This window comes from Drosophila teissieri, chromosome 3R (assembly GCF_016746235.2).
Source record: "Drosophila teissieri strain GT53w chromosome 3R, Prin_Dtei_1.1, whole genome shotgun sequence".
In the NCBI taxonomy this organism is placed as follows: domain Eukaryota; kingdom Metazoa; phylum Arthropoda; class Insecta; order Diptera; family Drosophilidae; genus Drosophila; species Drosophila teissieri.
In genome coordinates, this window is record NC_053032.1 from 18,529,560 (window position 1) to 18,552,086 (window position 22,527).

Consider the following 22,527-nt stretch of genomic DNA (forward strand, 5'->3'; position numbering starts at 1 on the left):
ACACACACACACACACACACACACACTCACATTCTCCCACTCGCTTTGTACAAGTTTCAAGTACTTCGATTGCTTTACCTCACCCCCCATTCCCCCAACCCCCCGGCTCATTTGCCAACATCAACTGACTTCCTTTTTGCTTGTCAACAACTTGGTTGTCCACTCACCACCACCCCCCCCCCTCTCAACTATCCACCCACCTCGTATGTATTCACATTTGTACATTGGCAACATTTTACTTGCCCCCATTTAATTGCCACATACAACATTTTGAGTGCCCAATTTTGCTGGTTCCCCTCTTCCTTGTCACCCCCTCCCTCGGCTTCAGCCCTTTCGCGGGTTCAACCCCCCTTCCCCCCTCCCAACAAACACACACACATACAGTGCTGGGCAGAAAACTACTGACCAGTTAACAGTTGGCGGGCAGTTTCAAGTGCAGTTTGCCTGCTTGGTGATTTATTTTATGTCAACGTTGACATGTCAAACCATTCAAAGTGGTTTCGCTTCCGCCCAGACCCAGAAAACAAAGGGGAGTACGCAGCGATAAAGCACGCGATTGCCGTTCGCTGGTGACACACTTATGTCGCGCACTGTGACGGCATTCGAAGCGAAAAGTGCACGGCGTTCTTGAGCTGCGACACTCGGACTTTCCTCGAGTTTCGCGAGGACCAATCTGTATTTTGCCTCTCATTAACAACAATTGACTTGAGGGTTTTGTGTGCGATGCTCGGATTGTACACCATGCGAAAAAGTTGAGCCAACATGATGTATAAATTCCTAATAAATGTGCTAAAAAACTGAGAACTGTCTCTCATAAGTTATGAATGATATTATGTTGTGGATATATTTTCACAAGAAAATGTTAGCATTCGCTTATAAACATAGATTGGCACGGTAGTGCCCAGATTTGCTGCCTGTATAGCCATTGTCAACGTATCGGCCACTGGGAATCATCGATAACAAAGGCTGTTGACTTCGGCGGACCTCATTCTCCACTTCTCCTTCAGCTTGAGCAATTTTTAATCCTTTTGTTAAGCCGACACATTTGCGAAATTAACTTGGCTCCCAAGGTTCCCAGCCTGGCCCACAATATCCTTTCAATTGGCTCCAGTTTCACTGACATTTGTGTTCGTCCTCCTTACAATTGAACTTTTCTTCATTTATGGTTTGTTGTTTATGCTCGTGCCTTTGTTTGCATGCCAACAAAGCTTAGTTACCCACCCCGCAGTTAATTTTTGATTGTACTCGTGTCGGATACTTTTATGTTTTTACAGCCACTTGTAAAGTTCAATTATTGATTGCATTTTACAGGGGCCAGCAATTAATTTTTTATTTCACTGGAATATCCCCGCCCCGCATTCAGTTCCTAAGAAAATATCCTTCACTCATCACTACGAGCACTTACCTCCGTAAACAACGCAGGTGACTTCCAGGCTGCCTCCTTCCTCATAAGGACCTGCCCTCGAATCGATTCGCAGGCGACGCTCGTTGAAGATGATCGGCTGCGTGGGCGGCACTGAAAAATATTGCACATAATTTAATTATGCATTAACTAAATCGGTTTAACTTTTAAAGAACTCGCCAAATCCCGGATCGCTTTCAATGATTTTAAACAGCCGCAAATCAGAAACAATTTGGCACTGTCAAAAGCAATGCAAAGGAAAAAGTTATACAACGCTTTTATTCTCATAGCTGGAATAATAAATTGTAAGTTTTGCGGCTAACCAAAAATCATTTCAGCTAATTTATGTGCAACTCGTTTGGCTCAATGTGTGTGTGTGTGTGTGTGTGTGTGTTCGGTACGAAACAAATATTAATTGCTTTTATAATCGTTTCTGGCTGGCCATATTTATTTATTTATGTGAATGTTGATTTTATATGCACGTAGACAGTACACAGAATATATATTTATTAATGGCTCTTTTTATTTCAACTCTTTGAAGTGGAAAATTTTTAATTGAGATTTGTGTTGGGCAAACCGAGAAATATCTGCTTTCTATTTGGTTCTCTTCATTTTGGGTACATTGTTTGCAAAAGTTACAATAATGTTTCCCTCCAAAATATCAAAAATTTAGTTGTGTTGGAAGGAAAACTGTTCTTTGTAAATTTCGAAAAAATATTTCGAAAAGTTTATATTTTAGTTTGCTTATAAATAAAGGGGAGTATTCAAATTAGAAGTATTTCAAAATTTCCAGTTGAATTCTAGTGGTTTGCCTTTGCTTAAATACTTATTTAAATTTGTGGGCGACCGTTTATGCTTCCTTTACAATGGTTTTATGTTAATTAAAAGTATTCGCCCATTATCAATTATAAGTGGCAGTGTGAGGCACCCGAAATAGATTGCTTTCCTGACATTTTTCGGTTCTGGGTATACGCACCGACAACCTCCAAATTGACGTTGCTGTTGCGGGTCTGCGAGAGCTTGAAGTCCACGCGACACCGAAAGTTGCCCGCATCCTTTTCCTGAAACGAAACGAAATGAAATTCCAATTATAGAGCACTGTTATGGAGCGCTGTTGGCACTCGCGAGTGAGGCAAGCGAATGGGTTACCTTAACCGGATTTATAATCAATTCCGCCGGCTCCTTGTGCGTTCGGAATACGGCCCGATCTTCGAGGACCTCCTCGTCCCGCCAATGGGATGGGGTGCCTGCGTGGGCGCCACGTGTGTCGTAGCTGTCAAAGGAATTGCGATTCGTTAACCCATATAGATACGGGATAAGGGATAAGGAAAAACGGCCAGATGGACCCACCTGTAAATGGGTAAATTATTCTTGTACCAAACGACCAGAAGCACTTTGTCATCGGCCTGGCTGGAGCCCACATCGCATTTGATTTGTGCCGAGCTGTTCACCAGGACGCGCAGGATTTCGCCATCTGAAAGAAGGATGTGGATTGGCATGAGCACGAGAGTCGCTGCAAGTTGGCAAGTTATATTTCCAAGTTCCTTGCTCTTGGCTGAGAATGGAAGTCAATTTAGCTGGCAAATTGATTTTCAAGTGGCTGCCGCAACAATTTGTCACAAAGTGTTCAACAATTGCATTATTATTGCACACATACACACACATTCCTCCAAAATGCAGCAAAGAAGCCTCATGGAGTTCCCGAAAATGTTGATCAAGTTGTTTGTGCCAGGAAAAACTAGCGGAATATTTCATATTTTCTGGCAAACGTTCAACGAGCTCTACTCTGATAAATGTGGCTACTTTTTGGGGCAGCCAAAGGCTTCCCTTTGCCCCCGTTATCTAATTAGCCAAAAGCTGACCAGTGGAGCCGGCATTCACACCATTTGGCTAAGCTTTAAAATATCGATCGATCTGCGGCTGTTTCTGCGGCCCGAAAAATGAAAACCAAAAATAGCCGAAAATCGCCAAACGAAATCACAGCATTCATAGAGAGTTGGAGATACGGGAATGGGTGATGGCGATGGCCATGGCGATTCTGATGGTGATGGCGATGAAAAACCAGATATAGAAGGGAAAATGCAGCGACAAGCGACCACATAATGCTGCAAAACAAAACAGGGGAAAAAACACCGTTCTGCAAACTCGGAAAAAGCCTGTGGACAGTGGGGCACGAATGAAGGGGAGGGGTAAGTAAGCGGCAGGCTGGGTGGCGGTCAAGGGATGAGGGGATGAGGGGATGGATGATGGTCCAGGGGGATAGTGGCAAAGCGGAGCTTAGGGGTGATTACCCGGCCACATGCGGATTACAAAATGGCCGCCATTTTCGTGTTGTGCTGCCCAGTGGTTGCCATTTCCCCGCCCCTCTCCCCGGCGCCCGTCTCTGTGTGTTTATGCGGTAAAAATGCATTGGCAACTGCGTCTGACTTGTAAAAAGAGCCGGGGGGAAAAGGCAAATACAGAGAAAGAAAATAAAAGCACAGTTCACAGTCCGCAGTTTACTGATCGAAGATTGAATTTCCTGGCCTGCTGGAATCCGCTTTAATTTAATAAAAACTGCATAACTACTCTTGTTTTAGCTGCCAGAAATATCATAAATCATGGTTCAAATGTGCACTAGTATAGTCCTAAAAGAAACTAACTGTCATGATTACAAACAGCAAATGGAACTCTATAATTGCTAGATTTGATTTCTAGAAGGGTGCATTTGGAATTGACAAGTGAGGTTACATTTGCTGGAGACGTAATCATCAATCGTATTAGTAGAATCCACTGGGCCATTTGCTAGCATATTCGAGTCCTGTCTCTGACTTTTGTTGGCAGCACATTCCTGGATATCCTTGGGGGATTTGGGGTTGGGGATTGGGGATTGGAGCGATAAGTGCCTTGGATGGCAAACGACATCGAACTTCACTTGCTGCGACAGAGGGTAAACGTTGGCCGCCTTTGGCACAGCTTTTGTTTCTAATTTTGCACTTGTGTGCGCAATGTGGCCGCAAAGGCCTACGCATTGGGGGCATTCGCCCACTATGCCCCACTTTCTCCCCCTTCTCACTCCTCTGCCAGCCGCAAACGAGGAGCCATGTCCGTGGCCTGGGGCCTCCGGGTTCACTTCACTTTGTCCACACAGAGAGCACACCCGTAGCGGACCACATGATAAATAATCGATAAATTATGTGGACACATGTTTAATCTAGCATGAAATGGAATCATTTCCCTTCAATTTGTTGTTAGCCAGGCCAGCGCAAAACAACAAAGCAGCAATGCGATAGAAACCAACAAAAAACCAAAAAAAATATATATATACAGAAAGCGGAAAACAGCAGCGAACAGATGTGTGTCGGGTGCGTAGGGGGAAGGACCTATTTAAATATAAATAATGATCAAATTATAAACGTCGCTGTCTGCTGACTAAACATTCGTCGTTCGTTTGGCTGCGAGGGAATTGTTTGCTATACACTAAATTATTGCGCATACGCCATGTTAACGCACTTGGCCAACTTGGCAGAGTGTCAAGTTGTCTGGACTCCAGACAACACAGTCGCATCTCCTCGACGCTGAATGATTCATTCATCATTTGGCTATACGGCTTAATTGCATGCCAAACATTACAATTACCGAAACGACAGCTGAATATGTCCAGCGATGAAACAATGCAACAATGTCCTGGCCATTCCTACTATCTGTACAACTATTACCATCTCTATCGCTGTCTGCCGTCTGGCGTCTGGCGACTGGCGTTTGGAGTTCCTTAATTAATATTTTATTTCATTAGCAGATTGGCCAGGAAGTGACATGTGTCGTCACAGAAAGCTGACAGAGTTTAAACCACATTTGATAAGGTGGTCGGTCGCTGGGCCAAAAGCAGACAATTAGCTGGACAAGCAAACATTTTGCAATAGATAGGGCCAAGTAATTGGGCTTGTCAATGTCTGTGGTGAGTGAAACTTAACTTTTCCCTTCTCCGGCTAGCCGTTGAAAGGACTAGGAAGGCTCATTAAGCTTGGTTAATGTATATTCTCCACACTTGGAGAAAGGAAGCTATATGTGAATTAATATTAATGCATAAACATCTCCCAGCAAATTGCAGTAGTATATTATTCTATTAAAGTCGGAAATTGGTAGCTTCCCTTTTTTAAATATCTAAATTTTGTATTTCTTTCTTTTATTTTAAAGAAGTCCTTTCTTAAGATAAGATGGCTCTTATCGTGTGTATGCCTACACATCCATGGATAATTAGACAGTCTCATGTGGGAGTCTTGCCAATTTATATGTCTTCATTCGTCGCAGAAACTACGACCGAGTTGTCCTAATTCCATTCGCATAGGCGAACATCTGGGCGACGTTGCTTTGTCACCGACACAAAAGCACAAAAGCACAAACAACGACACTGACAATGACTCTCTGGATATCCTTCACGGGGATGCGATGCCTATAACAATGCCGCCACTTGTTGTGCCCCCTCTTTGGTTTAATGTAATTGAACTTTTTCTAATTGACACTTGTCACTGGCAAAGACATTTAAAAAGCAGCAGCGAAAAAGAAATAAACTTAATTTTGACGCATTTACACATACATTTATTTCAATTTCCGAGCGCAACAAAGGGAGCGTAGCGAAGTAGTCGCAGTGGCAAACAAAACAATGCCAGCTCAACTACCACACAGAAACTCGCATCAGGATAACTACACCCACACAAACAAATAAAAACAGTAGGGTGAGGGAGGTTGTGTGTGTCTCTGTGTTTGTGGCACAATGAAATGCTCCTCGACAATGGCACACAGAACGTAACTCGGGCTGGCGAATTTATTGCACTGGTGTGAGCTTGAATGTGATGGGAATGGGAATGGGAAGTCGTAGGAGTGGTTGCAGTAACCGCAAAGAAAAAGCTGCAGGAGCTGTGGCTGCGTCAGGTGGAGAGCAGCATGCTTCAGATCCTGGCGGAGAACACACAGAGGACACAACTAAATACAAAAACCACGTGACAATGTTTTCCTCCCCCCTCTCCGATGACGAACTCGCTGGCTCGGTGGCTCGGTGGCTGAAGAGCACACAATTCAGTGGTGCGGCACAGTTGGATGTATCCGTGTTGCCGTGTATCCAGCAGACAGCAGCCAACAGCCAGCAGCCAACAGCCAACAGTAACTTTGTGTCGCATTCGCAGAAAGAAAACCGCATGGGAATGCATCAAGTTGCGAGGAGCTGGCAGCTGAAAGCAGACGGCGAACGCCGCAATTCTGGATAACTGGGCGTATGCGTGATGTGTGGTTGTGCGGCGAAGGGAAACTACAGAAATTCAGAGGTGAAAACTTCCGATTATAGTTTGTCTTTAAGCATCACTGGGGATGTGCATATGATTTGTATGCATGTGCTTGCTTATAGTTGACCTTTTCTCTTTGATGCAGCTGGGCAGAAATGTATTTCACCCACTGCCCTGTAGTTCCTTATCTGTATAATTTCTCTCATCTCATCTCACCTCCTTTTTTTGTATTCAAATTTCCTATTCTTTCTTCTATCCCTTGCTTTAAAAATTTTCCATTTCCTTTTTAAATCATTTTTTATACTTTTAAATAGGTAAATATTACATAAATCGAGCGAAGGAAGTTTACAAGCTTAAAGTTACATCCTGCAGAGCCCTTTAAATACGAATTGCATGACTTTACAAAAACATGGCCTGGGAACGGGCGCACATGTCGTATGCGCGTTATGCAGTGCACTTCGTTAAATCCAATAACAAGACAGACAGCGCCCACAACAACAAGAGCAGCTAAAATAACATACAATCACCAGAGACAGTTAGACAGGCAACCCTCAAAAAAGAGTGCTGGCTGCCTTTTTTTTTTGTTTTTTTTTGTAGTGCTGGGGGTTGCCAGAGCGGAAGGACGAGGAGCTCCGCAAGGAGACAGCTGCCATCCAGCAGTAATTGACAGAAGTCGCTCACAGGAACATACATATACTCGTATAGTCGTACATGGCTGGAGAACTGCGGCCTGCAAGTGCAATGATAATGTCATACCGATTTCACTACATCTCCGACCCAGACCAGACCAGACAAGTGGCCTGCGGTTACGCGGTTTAATACAACCCAAAGGGTTGCTTCCAAATCAGATGGAATGGGTAAATTCAACATAAATGTATAAATCATCCGGAGCGGAGCAATGTGGGAATCAAGAATGCAGAGCCTGCAGCGACACATGAGTGAAATATAAACCCAAGCCAAAAATAAAACACAGCACACAGAGTTATGGATCGCAACAGACACGTGCTGTTGTGGCTGTTGTGCCTGGGAAATATATTTTTCTTTCATGGCTCACGGACATCGTTAGTGGAAATTGTTGTGGAGCAGCGGAAACGGAGGTAGCAAAATGCTGAGCCAGTGCTGGGCTGCTCAAATCAAAGGCAGCCCGAAATCAAGTTGAAGTTCAAAAGCATTCGTTAGCCAGTTGGCGCAATCAGCAGCGACTCAAGAAATAAAGCATTGGCTTTATACATCTCACAGGCAATTGTTGGTATCTAAGATAGGTTCTTAGTTCTTAGCAATTAATCGTAGATCCGATATGTATCCACTAACTCTTAGTGGAGCATAAGTAAAAATAATTACATTTTTTGCCAGTTTATCTTGAGAATGCACCGCCTGTTCTAATCACATCTGCTCCTCGATAAATCACCGTCGGTATTTGGCCAACGATCGCGACACGTTCGCGCTGCCACAAAGTTTATTAAACGCTTCGCGACTTTGGCCATAACTTCGATTTCGACTGCGACTTCGACATCGACATCGGCGCTCTGGCTGGGGATTGCAATAAATTTGCTTTAATGTGCAATTTATGGGACACCATTTAATTAGTTTCAGTTGTTCGGCGGGCAAATTGATGTTGACAGAGATTATTGGTCCGGGCACGTAATGCAGCTAAAGGCCCCCGGCGCTCAAATCCGTTTGCCTTTTGCTAATGGGCCAAAGTTGACTGCTGGTAGATGTAGATGCCGCAGGAGCAGAAGCAGAAGAAGGGGCAGGGGCAGGGGCATCGGCATCTTGGCGAGTTGCCTCCAGTTTATTTGTACGTGTCACCGAAGGACCTGCGCCCCGGCTACGAGACTATAACTTCCGCTTGGCGCCCATTGACCTCGTCAACATTTATCTAACGGTTAAATGCCAGACACACCACATCACACCAAACACACACTTGCCCACTTTGGGCCACACAATCACACATCTGTGTGTGTGTGTGCGAAGTGAAGCTTTTGTCTAAAAGTTTTTCCCTGCCAATTTATTTGTGTTTTGTAGTTGGCAAGAGGGACTTGTGTTAGTTATGATTATGGCCGTGTTTATGGCACTGGTTGAAAAGCCTTTATCAAGATTAATTGCTGGAAAATTGTTATGCCCCAACGACACTTTTAGCCTAATGTCTTTTCATCTCTCGCCCCATTTGTTGTTGTTCTTATTGTTGTTGTTGTTCTTGTTGGTGGTGTGCTACTTAAATATTTACCAGCATGTTGAATACTTGAATGGCTAAATAGTCGGGCCAAATCGATCGATATGCTCACACGCTCGCTACGTTACATTATTCTAATGAAAAACCGTGCCGGGTTTTGAAGCTGTCTCCAGAGGGTTGACGGTGGAGTTTTCCCGCTTTTCTTTGGAACTCGTTTCGATTCCTTTGACGCAACTCTTTGAACCCACCGCTGGCAAGTGGGCATGTAAAAAAAAACCTATTACAACATGCAAATAATAATTGCGCTATTAAAAGTTGCATATTAAATGCGACACGACAAAAACATCAGCCTGCAACGTGCAACCTGCAACGTGCAACGTGCAACACTCGGGCCCAAAACAAGTGGCGGGAATGTGTAACGCTGACGCCCAACAGCATTTTCAGCCCCTCACATGGAACAGAGCACTAGGCTTATTCGAAACAAGGCGAAAGAATGCCCTTTCAAAATATAAATTCCAGTTATACAAATATCTCATTCATATCCATTAATTTATCTTGCAAATTTCAAAAAAAATGTTATTGATTTTATAACTTGCTTAGACGGTAAAACATTACAAAAAGAAAGAGTTTAAAGGTTCATCCTTTCTATAATATAAACACTATGAATAAACATTGAAGTGTTTCTAATAATATGTTTATAGAATATTAAAATAAATACTACAATCTGACTGTAATCAATCTGAGAATCAAAGGACTTTCTTGAAGGGACAGATTCACTGTGTTGGCCAGCGGCAAAACCTTGGCACATAAATTATTCATTGATTAGCAACAAATGCCATTAAACATGCACCCAAAGTGCTGGCCCTTCAATCCTTTCATTTGTGTGCCTTGGTAATAGTTGCGGCCCATATGTGCGTGTGTGTGTGGGTGTGTGTGTGTGAGCCGAAACACTTTAAACTGTCATTTGTTTGCCGATTGTGTTTGCCTTGCGTTTTGGCCGCCTGCATTTCTGGTTCTGGTTCTGGTTATTGCCCAATTGCCTGGCTCCGATTGCGATTCGGTTCGCTGATGGTTCGCCTAAAAGCGAGTCATAAATTTTTGCTGCTGCCATCAAAAGAGCGCTAAACGGCTTACATGGCCACGCCTACGCCGGCAAGCACGCCCACCACACATCCAACCAGCACCACCCACCACCCACCGCCCACGGCCCACCGTTCGGTGCCACAACAGTTAATGCCAGCGGAGACCATGAAAATTCCCTGCTTCTTTTCTTTTTTTTATTCGCGTAGGCAAATCTCGAATATACCCAAATATATATGAACCTATGAACATATATATAGAGAAATTTTAATTTAAATGTTTTTGGCAGCCTTTTGGCCGCTCACCGCACCCGCACACTCGCACACCCGCACCGCACACACATACGCGGCTTTTATGCGCTGATTTTGTGGGCGAGGGGGCTGGGAAAATTGGGCGACTGAGTGGGCGAGCGCTGAGCTTGATGAAAATCTGAAAATGCCCGCCAAAGCGAACATTTTTCAATGGGATTTTCTTGTTTTTTTTTTCTCCCACCCCTCTCAATTTTTTTTTTATTTTTTACACCAACCAAGCCAGTACATTTTTTTCCCGCTTCATTTTTGTTTGCCGTGGTAGAAATTTTTCTGTAGGTGACCCTGAACTGGGCGGCGGTGGGTTGCGGCTGCGGTTTTGTTTTCCCAGCGCTTCTTGTTGTTTTTCCTGCACGTTGTTGGCTGTTGCCTGTTAGCTGTTGCCTGTTGGCAGTTGGCTGTTGGCCGGGCATAGAAAAAGGCTCACACACACACACACGAGTTATGCAGCTGCTCTCGGTGCGGCTTTTAATTTGCTTAATTTTGCGCTTAGCCACAGCAACTGGCAGCGGCTACTTTCGAAAGCGAAAGGATATAGCCGAGTGACAGGGGCGTGGCCGTGGAGGCTGAAAATCCACGCTGAGCCATTCTCAGCCTGCGGCTAATGTGGCAACAGATGTTGGGGAATTCAGTTTTATTCTCTCGTTTTGCCTTAGATGTGAATGCGAGATGTGGGCTATGGGCTTTGATTAATTATTGTCGGCGGTGCTGGTAAATTGCTAATACAGGGCATGGAAAGGGTAAAACATGGTAGTATGGTATATATTTTTAAGAGTATTTAATATAATTTAGGTCACATGTGCTTGAAAGAGAAGTATCGTTTCTCTTTAAGTTTTGAAAGTTGCTAGAATATCTTTGTTCAGTGCATACACTGGGTATATCAAAAGTCTGTGATGAAACCGAATATATATGGGATATATATCTCGCCTTCTGGCCCAGGAGCCAGCTGGCTTCATTTTGCCGGTGCCATTAGAGCTCAGGCAAAGTGCAGGAAAAGTTGCCCTTCTGCAGAAAGAGCCATAACCATAGCCATATTTTGATATAATCGCCAGCACACACTCTCGCACGCATATATGAAACCGATCCGAACGAGATTAGTGAGCTGCCGGGGCACGCCTCGAAATTGATTTCATGAATATTTCAAAAGGTTTCACGCACATGCCAGGATGAAAAGGGGGCGGAGGGCGGTGCCGATGGGCATGTTTGGGGCTGGGGTAGATGGTGATCCGGTGTCTGTGTATCAATTAACCTGCCCCTCTAACACTTTGTTGTGGTTGCCAAAGAAAAATGGCAAAAAAAAGGGCAGCAGCTTCAAAAGCAGTAAGCATATTTTTCAAAGCCCAGTTGGTTTTCGCCCTAAAATGAATTTCAATCAGGCCACCGTTTTAATTGACCGCCAATTTCGGCAGTGGTCGAAAGTTTTTACTTGCCATTCGTTTTTGTATGGAAATTTAAGGTAAAATTCGTTTAGTTATTGACTTTATCACGTTTTGTGGTTGGCCAGAGGTGTGGCGGCCCACAAACAAAATGTAGCTGACCTTGCAAAGCCTCTTCAGACAGCCACAGCCACAGTCACTCGCATTCCACTTCGCATGTCGAAAGTTGTCGGCGCAGCAAAGTCAGGCAGCAACTCTATGCGGAAAAGGTGGGGAGGTGGGGAAAAAAGGACAAGTTCATCGCACCAAAAGGACGATGAAAAGGAGCAAAAGTCCAGACAGCTCCAAGGCACATCCGTATCCATGATCCCATGCAGCCATGTGTGTGTGTGTGTCTCCGTGCGTTTGGGGGTCCTGTGTTTGACTTTGGGCTTGCAGCCAAAACTGTTATCAGCCATTTTAATAATGGCCAGCTTAAAGTGTAGGACAAGAAAAATGTTTGCCAACAAAGAAACGACGAAGCGGGCAAGGAAACGAACCAACGAATGAAAGGACCTCAAGAAATTGTGAGAAAATCATTAAAAATTCCCAGGCCAGAGGCAGAGACATTGAGTTGGGCCAGAGGCCAATATACCTGGCCCTAGACTCCCATCGCATGCTGAGTATTTAGCCGAGGTCAAATTGATATGTCTGCCAGGATGAAAACGGCACAAAAGGACAGACAGGATAAGTCAAGGCGAAGAGAGATGTATGGCTGGCAATTGTCGGAATACGGAATGCAGACATGGAGAGCATTTGTACATACAAAATAGTGCAATATACGTACAAATTGTGATGGACTCACTGGGAATTTGAAAAGAGTTGGAAGAAATAATAAATAATAACAAGTTAAATACCTTTTAGGTTTTATATTTATTTAAATATTTCATATTTCGATATCAGGCTTAATCTATTTAAATGTTTGATATTTTTATATCATATTTTGAATCCTTTTTGAGATAAATTATTTCTTTATATGCAGGAATAACGCATTGATCTCAAGCAGAGCAGGAATTTGTAGCTATTCTAGTCCTGCCTGTAGTTTGCGTCTTCCATTACCAACTACGAACAAATGTCACTCGAGTGTAACTTACAAGCTCTAGAAAAAGTGCCATCCCAACAAGGGGATTGCAAGTGGGTGGGGCTGGGATAAAATCGTAGTAATCCCTATGAAGTGGGGCACAGGTTCAGCACTTGTAGTTTTACTGCATATATCTGTTGGGTTCTCAAGTAGGCCTTTTTATCGAGGAGGAGGAAATTAATTTGGCTGAACAAATGAAGCGACATAGGGATACAGAGCTAGCAGTTGGCAGGAGGGATAATAGGCTTAGAAATTATAATGAGTTTGAAAGGCGCTTATTTATAGAAACCGTTGCGTAAGTTTTTCAGATATAAATGGATTGCCAACTAAAATCGGATTTCCCCGCTGCTCAAATGTCGTCAGCCAAAAAGAAAGTCCTCACAACAAACACTTACCAGCAAAGTAAGGAGAAAGCAAGTAGAAAATAAACTCAGAAGAGAAAATGTTATACAGCGAAACAAGTGTGTTGGAAAATTTATTTCATCAATTTAACAGTAAATTGTTTAGTGCATGTCTTCTCCGCAGCAACAACAACAACAACAACAACTGGGCCATAAACAGCTTAGCCCGCACAAAAACACGTATACGCACAATGGCACAATTCTCGGAAGCAAAATAAATCGATAAATCTTAAAAATCTTTTTGTTTGGACCAGGTCGAAACCGAGCGCAAGTAAACACAACAGGCTCTGAGCCAAAGGGCTTTAAAGCATCAAATATTACGCATACGCAGCGTGTGCGGCCAGAGTGAGACAGAGACAGCGAGAGAGAGAGAGGGAGAGAGATAGAGCCAGCTTACCACACAGAGCTTTTGCCAGATAAACGGACCATGGACTGCAGCAGCCACAAGAGTTGTACGAGTCCCGCCGACTACATGTGTAAATTACGGCAGAGTGATGGCGAGGGCGGGGGCGGGGCCATAGAAAGGGAGAGATAGTGGCGCAGAGAGCGAGACGGCAACAGCAAGTGGCTAAGAGTGTACGTAAAAATGCATGATATATGGTAAATGTTTTGTGGCATTTTTGGCTTAGTTCTCTGCTGCGCCAAGCGCCAAGCGCCATGGAGCCTTGGCTGTATCTCCGGCAGTATCTGTTACTCGTAGCAAGCATAATGCATACAAATTGTGGCATTTTCTCTGCCAGCTCAACTGCTCAACTGGTTCAAATGCTCAACTGCTCCCAGTGAGAGGAGAGTCCGTTGTGGCATGCCATTTTCCCTGCCATTTTCCGAGGGCATTGAACATGACATTTAACGATTGCCCATTGATAAGGGCGTGGCGCTGCCCTGGAACAAAGTGCACTTCGGCAACTTCAAGGGTCAGGTGGAGGTGAAATCATTTCAAGGGATAACAGTTGATGCGCGAAGTGCAGAATTTAGCTGACTTAACTTAACTACTAACTAATATAGTCCCAAACAAAGATATGTTATAAACTGATTTTTATTAATTTTAGTACATTACATTTACAAAGGAGATACCAATTTAATATTTGTAGTTACGCTGACTATGAACATGTATAGCTTTTAGTTTGCTTAACATAAATTCCACAAAACCATTTCCCCGAAAAACATAATAAAGTTCAATGTAAATGAAGGCAGCCCAAAGGAAACCACAAGCTCCAAGCTGCTTTTTTTCGGAGGGCGGTGAGTTTAGTAATAGAAACCTAAACACTAAAATTGAATTATCCGCCTTGACCGAAGCACAATTTAAAAATTACTCGCTCGGAAAATTCAATCAGCCAGCGGAATAAGGAGGAAGGACACCTTTCCTCTTGCGAAAGTAAATAAATAAAATAAAAACCCGAAAACAATTTGAGAAGCAAGGCAGCAGCCGCCAAAGAAGGACTAGTAAGGAAGGCCCAAACATCTTTAAAAGGCCAGCAGGAAAATGCCTAAGATGCTTAGTATTTTTGGTTCTTCTTTGATTTTTTTTGTTGCTTGGGCCGCTGAGGCATGGAAAAAATTTACACAATTTAATGTGTTTTTTTTCCGGCTGCTTACAAAGGCTTCAAGGAATTCCGGGGATTACTCGTTGTGTGTGTTGACTCTGGCTTTAAGCTGCTCAACTGAAGCGCGAAACGACAATTTGCGCTGCTTGTTGTTTGTTCCCCCATCCGCCAGCCATTTTTGCTTCTTTTTCTGCGCATTAGTGGCGGTGAGCAGGCCGAGGAAAATCACTTGGCCGCCTAACTAAATAAACGGCTTTCCCAGCCACCCTTTTCGCTCGTTCGCGGGTGTTGATTTTCCTTAAAGCATAGACAGGCACCTGCGGAGGCTCGCATGTTTACGGTTTGGTAGTTTATTTCGCTCTTACTGCAAACGGGAAGCTTTAATAATGAACTGGCTAAGTGCGAGCTATACAATTAAGAGCACCTCGCAGAAATCTGGCTAAGTTTGTTAAATTCTGGTATTCATATACACGAATCCTTGAATCAACTGCTGAACAGTGATTGCATTACATTTCAGTCTAAAAAGTGCTTCCTGAAATGTTCAGTGTAAAATAATCAACCGTTTTATTTGAGCTTATGTTTCATAAATTAATAGTAGTGATCAAACTCACTTCTTTTTTAAGACTGCAGCCGCCGAAAAGCTTCTTACTTTCACTATACATATATATAGCTTAAACATTTTTTTGATACATTTTCCTGAGTGGCCCTTCATGCGAGCGAACATTCCTCTTATGGAAGTCACATAGAGTTCCTTTCGAGCATCCTTAATCCAGCTTATTTCCACCGCAGCTTGGGGGGAAATCGGCCTGAAGCCAAGGGTTCAGCACTCATTATTTATACCCTGACATAGGATCTCAATAAGAAAACATTTCCTGTTTTCCTTGCTTTCAGTCTAAATTTCAATTGGATTATTTATGGCAACAACCGCAGTTCTTGGGCAATACAGGGGGGTGTGGGAAAGTGGGTGATTTGGGAAAGTGTGTTAGACATTTTCACGTGTGCGACACAAGCACACAATGTCTGGGAAATGAACACAAATTCATTACAGCAGCAACATCGAATAATGGCTTTGTCTGTAAGTAGCTTGTGATTGAATTGAGCCAGCAGTCGTTGCCCCGAACCGAAGTCCTTTACCTTTCGCTCACCTGGCAATTGTCGTCGTCTGTGAGTGTGTGGGTACATCAAGGTAACACGGGTTGTGTGCATGTGTGTGTGTGTGTGTGGGTGTGTGTGACAAGCCGAATGAAAAATGAAATCAAAGCATTTAAAGCGCGACATGCGCTGACAATGTAAACGACACCAGCGCTGCGGCTCTGCCACTGACAGCATTCCACTCGGAATCGCACCCATCCGCTCCTTTTCCCCTTTGGATTAGCACTCGAGATCCTTTGGTTATTTATGTGTGTGTGCCCCATAAAAAGCGAGCTAGATCCCCCCAACATGAGCACTCACACATACGCGGGAAAACTCTGAAATGTACACACACCGCGAAACCTTTTCAATTATTTCCCTGTGCAGTTTGCTTGGTTTTTGGATTCTGGTTTGGGGGTTTTCCTTTAGATGTGGGTGTGCTTTTCCAACTGAAGCAAACACCGTTCTAAAAATCCCATGAAATAAGCACCAATTCAGATTTTAGTGGTATTAAATTGAAGAGGTTTTCAATAATCTGATGATGAGAATAAAATATTTTTCAAATCTGAGCTGCAAGCTGAACTTTGCTTTAGTAACCTTTTTGAGGTCTCGTTTTACCGGCCCAATTACTTATGATTAAACTGCCGGCACCCACACACACAGATTGATTTGCCATTAGCGAGGGTAATTCATCATTTGTCACCAAAAACCAACCGTGCCACCCACCAGCTTTCCCTCGGCAATTGCCCCACATACTGTGCACTTATCATTGTTGACATTATGGGGATCGGGATCGGGATAGGGATCCGCAGTCAATCCCGTTCCGCTCGTTACATGGCAAGTGTGCGTGGCCTGTTGGCGCCTAAAAGCAATTCGTTGTAACTATTTTCTATAGAATGACCCGGCCCATTAATGTCTCTTTGCGTAAACAATTTTAATTTCCCAACGACTGCGGCAAGTTTTGCATTCGCATTCCCATTTCCATCAGTTCGCAGTTGCATTCGATAAGAGGCGACAAGCCCGCAAATGGGCTGGTGCAACAACGCCAACAACGCCAACAACACAAACCTGGGGCACACAAACTGGTGGCAAATTATGGTAAAACATACAGGGGGCGTGGCCGGGTGGGCGGAGGCATATGAAACGAGGACTTGGCATGCAAACCAAGTCGTGGCAGGTGGAAAGGGCGAAGGAGGCAGACAGGCAGGGCTGGCATGCCGTTTGTCTGTCTGCACACTTTGAGATAAAATCGAGGACTCTCGGCCACAATTAGTGGCAAATAAAACGCTTGTAGCCAATAATGTGTTTGAAATTGGTAAATTATGACCGCATGGCATGTTCATTTGAATCCAATAGTTAATTTGATTGATTTTTCAATTTGTAACTAGATTTAATACGATACATTTTTTGTACTCGGATTGTTCTTACATATGTGGAGTGAACATCTAGTTAGTGTGACACTTTTCTGCCAGTGTATGGCCTGGCCTGTCTGCACGAGTGTCTTTGGCGCAATGCAAGTGACAGTTTATGGCATGCAGGTATGGCATGCATTTTATTTGCTTTCGATTAGACCCAACTAACGTCTCGTCAGCTGCAGTTTGTTTGCCCATTGTTTATGGCGACTAATTTCGTGTTAAGAAATTTGCAAACAACCCGCTCGCAACTTGCCAGCCCGGGGCCCATTTGTCAATGGGCCCAAAAGGGCGTTTTTCAAAGGAGTCTAGACGAGGGTCCGCTCACCCAAACCCTCCACATTCCGCCTGTCAGTGGCAGCTGTTCGTCTGCCTGTATTTCTGTATGTACATATGTATGCCTGTCTGTCAATGGGGGCCGAGCTGAACTTGAATTTTAAACGCCGAACCGCAAGTAACATGTGTGTGTGTGCGGTGTTGTCTGTGGTCATTAAATGTCAGCGGCAGACAGGAAAAAATCAAATGTTCAGCAGACCTTTGGAGCGGCGCACATTACGCATTAATAAGCTGGGAGCGCTTTTGAAACGACGCCAATAACTGTCATACTTGACATTACCAATGCAGGCAATCCACTCCCCTAGACAGGTTCATTAATTTTAGTTCAGCCACAGGCCATCCTGCATTTAGTATAGAAAGTGTTTTCACTTTGCATACAAGTTTAATGCAGCTTTAATGATTTTTCAATACGGATTTCTTGCTTGCTGGTTGGTTGCAATATTTTGTGGGTTTATTTTCACCTGCTAGCCGGAACTGTTAATTAGTTTTTCGCATGTGGCATAAATCATTTTATAAAAGCAGCGAAATGAAAAACGCTAAATCAACAGATTCCCGCTGCCCCACTTGATGATATTGTCACGTACGGCGTCATACGCCGCGTATGCGCAACAAATCCAGGCCAAAGCCAAATAAACATAATTTTCTCCTTTTTTCGCAAGCGGCTCTGTTGCTTTTGCTGTGGCCCATCAACAATCAAGCTAAAAGCCCCGTTCAGGTGGAGTTTTCAGTATTTTCCTTCCATATTTTTTGCATTTTAAGGGGGCGCATGTGAGTGTGTGTCGCATATGTAACAATGTTTGCTCGGCCAGATTAAAAATTATGCTTTGTTTGCCCAACTGTCAGCAGAAAAGCACGAGCAACAACAATACGTACGACATCGAAAAACGCCCCCTTTCAAAAAATAAAAAAGACAACAAAACGGCGAGCAGAATGAAAAAATGGTGGTGTAAAAAACTTTCCTGGCCTACACACAACACAGTGACAGTGACAACAAACCAAACAAAAGTTGCCAAAGCCGCGTCTCGTTGTTCTTACCTTGTCCCGAAAATGTGTGTCAGCTGATGCATAAGAGCTACTATACAACACCACCCACCACCCACCACCCACCACGCATCATAATCATTTTTTTTCGGCCACTCTGTTGTTGCTAGCAATCAGCATTTTTCTTTATTTCTGCCCGTTTTGCAAGCTGAAGTTTATTTTGTAAACATGCCACTAAAAGTTTTCCACTTTGCTCTAAAATACTCAAACCGAATGCCAACACCAGCGTCAACGTGCCCCACTCACCCACTCACCCACTCACCCCCAACCCACCCACAGCGACCCCAAAAAATAAAACCTCCTCCTTTGTGTTTGCCGTTTTTTAGTTAATTTAAAAAGTTTTTTTTTGCAGCTCCTGGCTGGCGGAGAAATTTCTCTGTCGTCTCTCGTTTTTGATTTGCAGCAGTCAGAAAAATTGGTAAACGATTCGTCGAAATGTTGTTAGGGCACTAACACCAGCACCAACAGCAACACAAACACATGCACACACACACACACACACCAGCACAGTGGGATATTTTTGTAGTGGCAGTTGGTCTGTAGTTGCGGCCGCTCGAGTCCTGGGAAAACTGACATTTGTGCGCCTTTTCCTTCAGTATTTTTCTTTACATTTTCCCCCCTCGTTTTCGGCCAAGGAATTGCTTTTACAGTTTTTTCGTTGGTTTGCTTTGCTTTTGACTGCTGCTGCTCAAAATGTTTCTTTTATTTATGTGCTGTCACCGAAATTGAATTAGAAATCGCTTGTGCTGCCAGCCACACCGGAGCGCCAAATGGTTCTCAACTCTGTGAAAACTGTGGCAATAGAGGTTGCTTTTAACTATTTACTCAAAATTTAAGTCAACACGTCTATAGTTTCATGTACCACAAACAAGCAGAAACTAAGCTGCATCTAGTTTGAGGCAAGACAAACATAAATCACATACATCACCCTTCCAAACACAAGCTCACACCCTAAAATACAATTAAATGGCTAGATTTCATTATTACGAGGCTTAAATATGGCTGTCGCTTTTCATAGATATCCCAAATATCAATGTTCCAACCTCGACGTGGTTTTCAAACTGCAGTGCAAATGCAGATTTCATTTGAAAGCAAAGCAAGCCCTTTAATGGCCCTTTTAACCTCTTCTCTGCATTTCAATGGCCACGTTATCTGGCGAAGATGGCTCGCTTTGGTTACCAAAACATTTGCCAGTGTCTGGTCTGGTCGTCTGTTTTGCCAAAGTTGATGCCGCTAACTGCAGTCCGGCAACTGCACGTTCGGCGGCCTTTAATTAGATTTCATTCCAGCAAGGACATGCTCGTCCTGCTAGTCTGCTGATATTATTCTTGGCGGACATCGGCGCCCGTTGACAACTGGCTGCCGTCCTGCGAAATGCCACTTTGCATGTATCTCCATCTGGTTGCAAAAAAAAAAGAAGCAAATTTTGCTTTTTTGCGTGAAAAATGATGGGAAATAATTTGCCAACGACACTGTGTCCTTCGCCGGCGAAAAGGACCCCGGCTAAAGTGGGTCGTGAACGTGCGTTTGACGTGGCCATTTGGCGCACCTTCCAGGAGATGGAAAAATATTGTAGCAGTTGGCTGGTGACCAAGGGAAGAGGGAAGGGCTTGTTTTCCCCGGGATGCTGCTCCTTTTCTCGCTGTGTGTATTTAGGTGAAATTTATTTTACTAATTATTATGTAAGCGCAGCGCCGTCCAACGGCATCAAGTGTTGGTTAATGAAATTAAAGCGCCTTCAAACCACCCAAGCATCCAGCCATCCAGCCATCGCCTCTAATTTTCCATTACGTAATTTATGTGCCAGCTGTGTCTAACACGTTTTTAAACCCAGCACAAGGCAAATGATCGATAATTTCCACCCATAAAATAAAGTTAACCTTGCTGGCGAAACTCCTGCTCCGCAATATGATAATGTTCAGGTTTTAACTCAATTTCGCATGCCAGCGTCGGGTGAATTCCCCTGGCCCAAAGTGGACAGCAAAATAAATTTGTACACACATATCGCCAGCACTTGTATACACACACATATTAACTATCCCATGTATATATATATAGTGCTATGTTATATATATTTTTTATAGCTCTCGGGGGATAATCAGCGACCAGGAGCAGCATCGGTGGCAAAGCTAATGTAAAGTCCAGCGCAGACACATAAAAATGTGAATTTATGCATTTTTTCGGGGCTGGAACAGTGGGCCAAAGTAGCCACCGCGGGGAGTGGGAGCCACAGCATCCTGGCCAGGTGAATGGATGGTGGATGGTGGAGGGGGACGATGGGCATCCTGGAGCATCGGAGGTGACACAGGTGACGCTTCTGTGGATTTGTGGCCAACATTGGCGTTTATTACTGGCTGCCGCGCGGAGAGGAAGGAAGTGCGCACATGTCGCCCAGGAACAAAAAGCTACGGCAACGGCATATCCATAATGAAGTTGTAAAAATTGCAAAAATTTTATTTCCTTCTTTTCCGTATTAATTTAAACATTTCAACCGCTCTCGCTGGGAAAAAAGTTTTGTTCGTTTATGCAAACGACAAAACCGAAGGGAAAAAAAAGTTGGCTGACCACATTTTTAAATGTTTGGTCAGAAAAAATATGTACTCAACTCCAAACAATGGATTTAAATGTTCAATTAAGGGCAACGCGTGAATAAATTGTCGAGGGCGCAACTCAGATAGCTTCAATAACACAGGTATACATCAGCGCACATATTTGCATTTAAATTTTGCTTTAAATTCAAAAAAGATTCCATCTTGCGCCTAATTAGCCAAGTAAACCTTATCTCGCGACAGACTTTTTCTTGACTTCACAAGTCACAAACGACTAATTAAAAGTGTGTAACTTTTGCTGCATAATTAAATTTTATTTGTCCTTGGCGTCAGACAAAAGTTGGAAAACAAAAACAATCGCGTTTTAAAGCCTGCTGACTGAAGGCGGCAAAAAATTTGAGTAAACACAGTGAATGTGAAAAATTGTCATTACAGATGAAAGGCATCCCAAATGGCAGGCAAAACAATTGGTTAATAAAATATGCCGCTTACATGGGGGGAAATAATAATAGCTCGTTGGCTTGAATGGATAATTTTAATTTGATGGGGATAAATGTACACACTACTGGCTCGATTTCAACACTCACCTGGCTTGAAGCCATCGGCGTGCTCGTGTGAATTGCCATAGGCAATGGCTCCCATGATCAGGCAGGATATAAGGAGTGGGCCGGCGAAGGACATGGCTATAGCTGGCTGCTGCCGATCCGATTGGCCAATGGGTGATAACTGGTTTGGTGAGTACTCTGCGCTCCTGGGCTTCGCAATCTGCCGAGGCTCACTGCACGGGCATTAGGTATGCAAATAAACTGGGTTCTGGCTGCTCGAACTCGAACTCGAACTGGAACATCGCTTCGAATATGTAAGCTCGTTGCTCTAATTCACACGCTCGTTGATGATTCCTTCCGTTTTTATCGTTTGCACTCGGCGTTTTCGCTTTTCACTTAATTAAAAACTTTAGCTCTGCACATAAATTCATTTTAATATTTACAAACATTTTTTGCCCGGCTCCTTAGCCGCTCGACTGTTTGTACGAAACGCATAACCGTTAAGATGAATTTTTAATACAATTTGACGAGGCTTAACTTTGGTCACCTAAATATGTGTGTGTGTGTGTTTGGGTGTGTGGATAGGTGTGTGTGGGTGGGTGTGCGCGTGTGCTCGTGCACTGTGTGTGTGTTTGTTTGTTTATAAATATTTAAAATAAAGCGCGCACGTGCTGCTCATTTCGCGCTCTTTTTCTTGCCCGCCTCGGCATTAAAAATGTAATTTCAAATCCTTTTGCCTCGCATCCTGCAGCTTCGCCGTGTCCTTTCCTCCTCAAGTGATAGCTGCAATTAAACAGAAAGAGAGACAGTTGTATAGTGAGCCAGGATAACGGTCGTTTCATGTGGTTAGT

General features: G+C 43.7%; 1 protein-coding gene across 1 annotated transcript in view; it reads right to left on the bottom strand.

The window, feature by feature from the left end:
- LOC122619976 (hemicentin-1) overlaps positions 1 to 22,132 on the bottom strand; it is a 57,799-nt gene extending 35,667 nt beyond the window's left edge. The window contains exons 1-5 of the mRNA XM_043797218.1: positions 21,719 to 22,132; positions 2,753 to 2,876; positions 2,552 to 2,675; positions 2,379 to 2,463; positions 1,406 to 1,516 (exon numbers count right to left, since the gene is read on the bottom strand). Coding sequence (XP_043653153.1) covers positions 1,406 to 1,516; positions 2,379 to 2,463; positions 2,552 to 2,675; positions 2,753 to 2,876; positions 21,719 to 21,812 — 538 coding nt within the window. The 5' untranslated portion in view covers positions 21,813 to 22,132. The remainder of the gene's footprint in view (positions 1 to 1,405; positions 1,517 to 2,378; positions 2,464 to 2,551; positions 2,676 to 2,752; positions 2,877 to 21,718) is intronic.
- Positions 22,133 to 22,527: the final 395 nt, after the last annotated feature.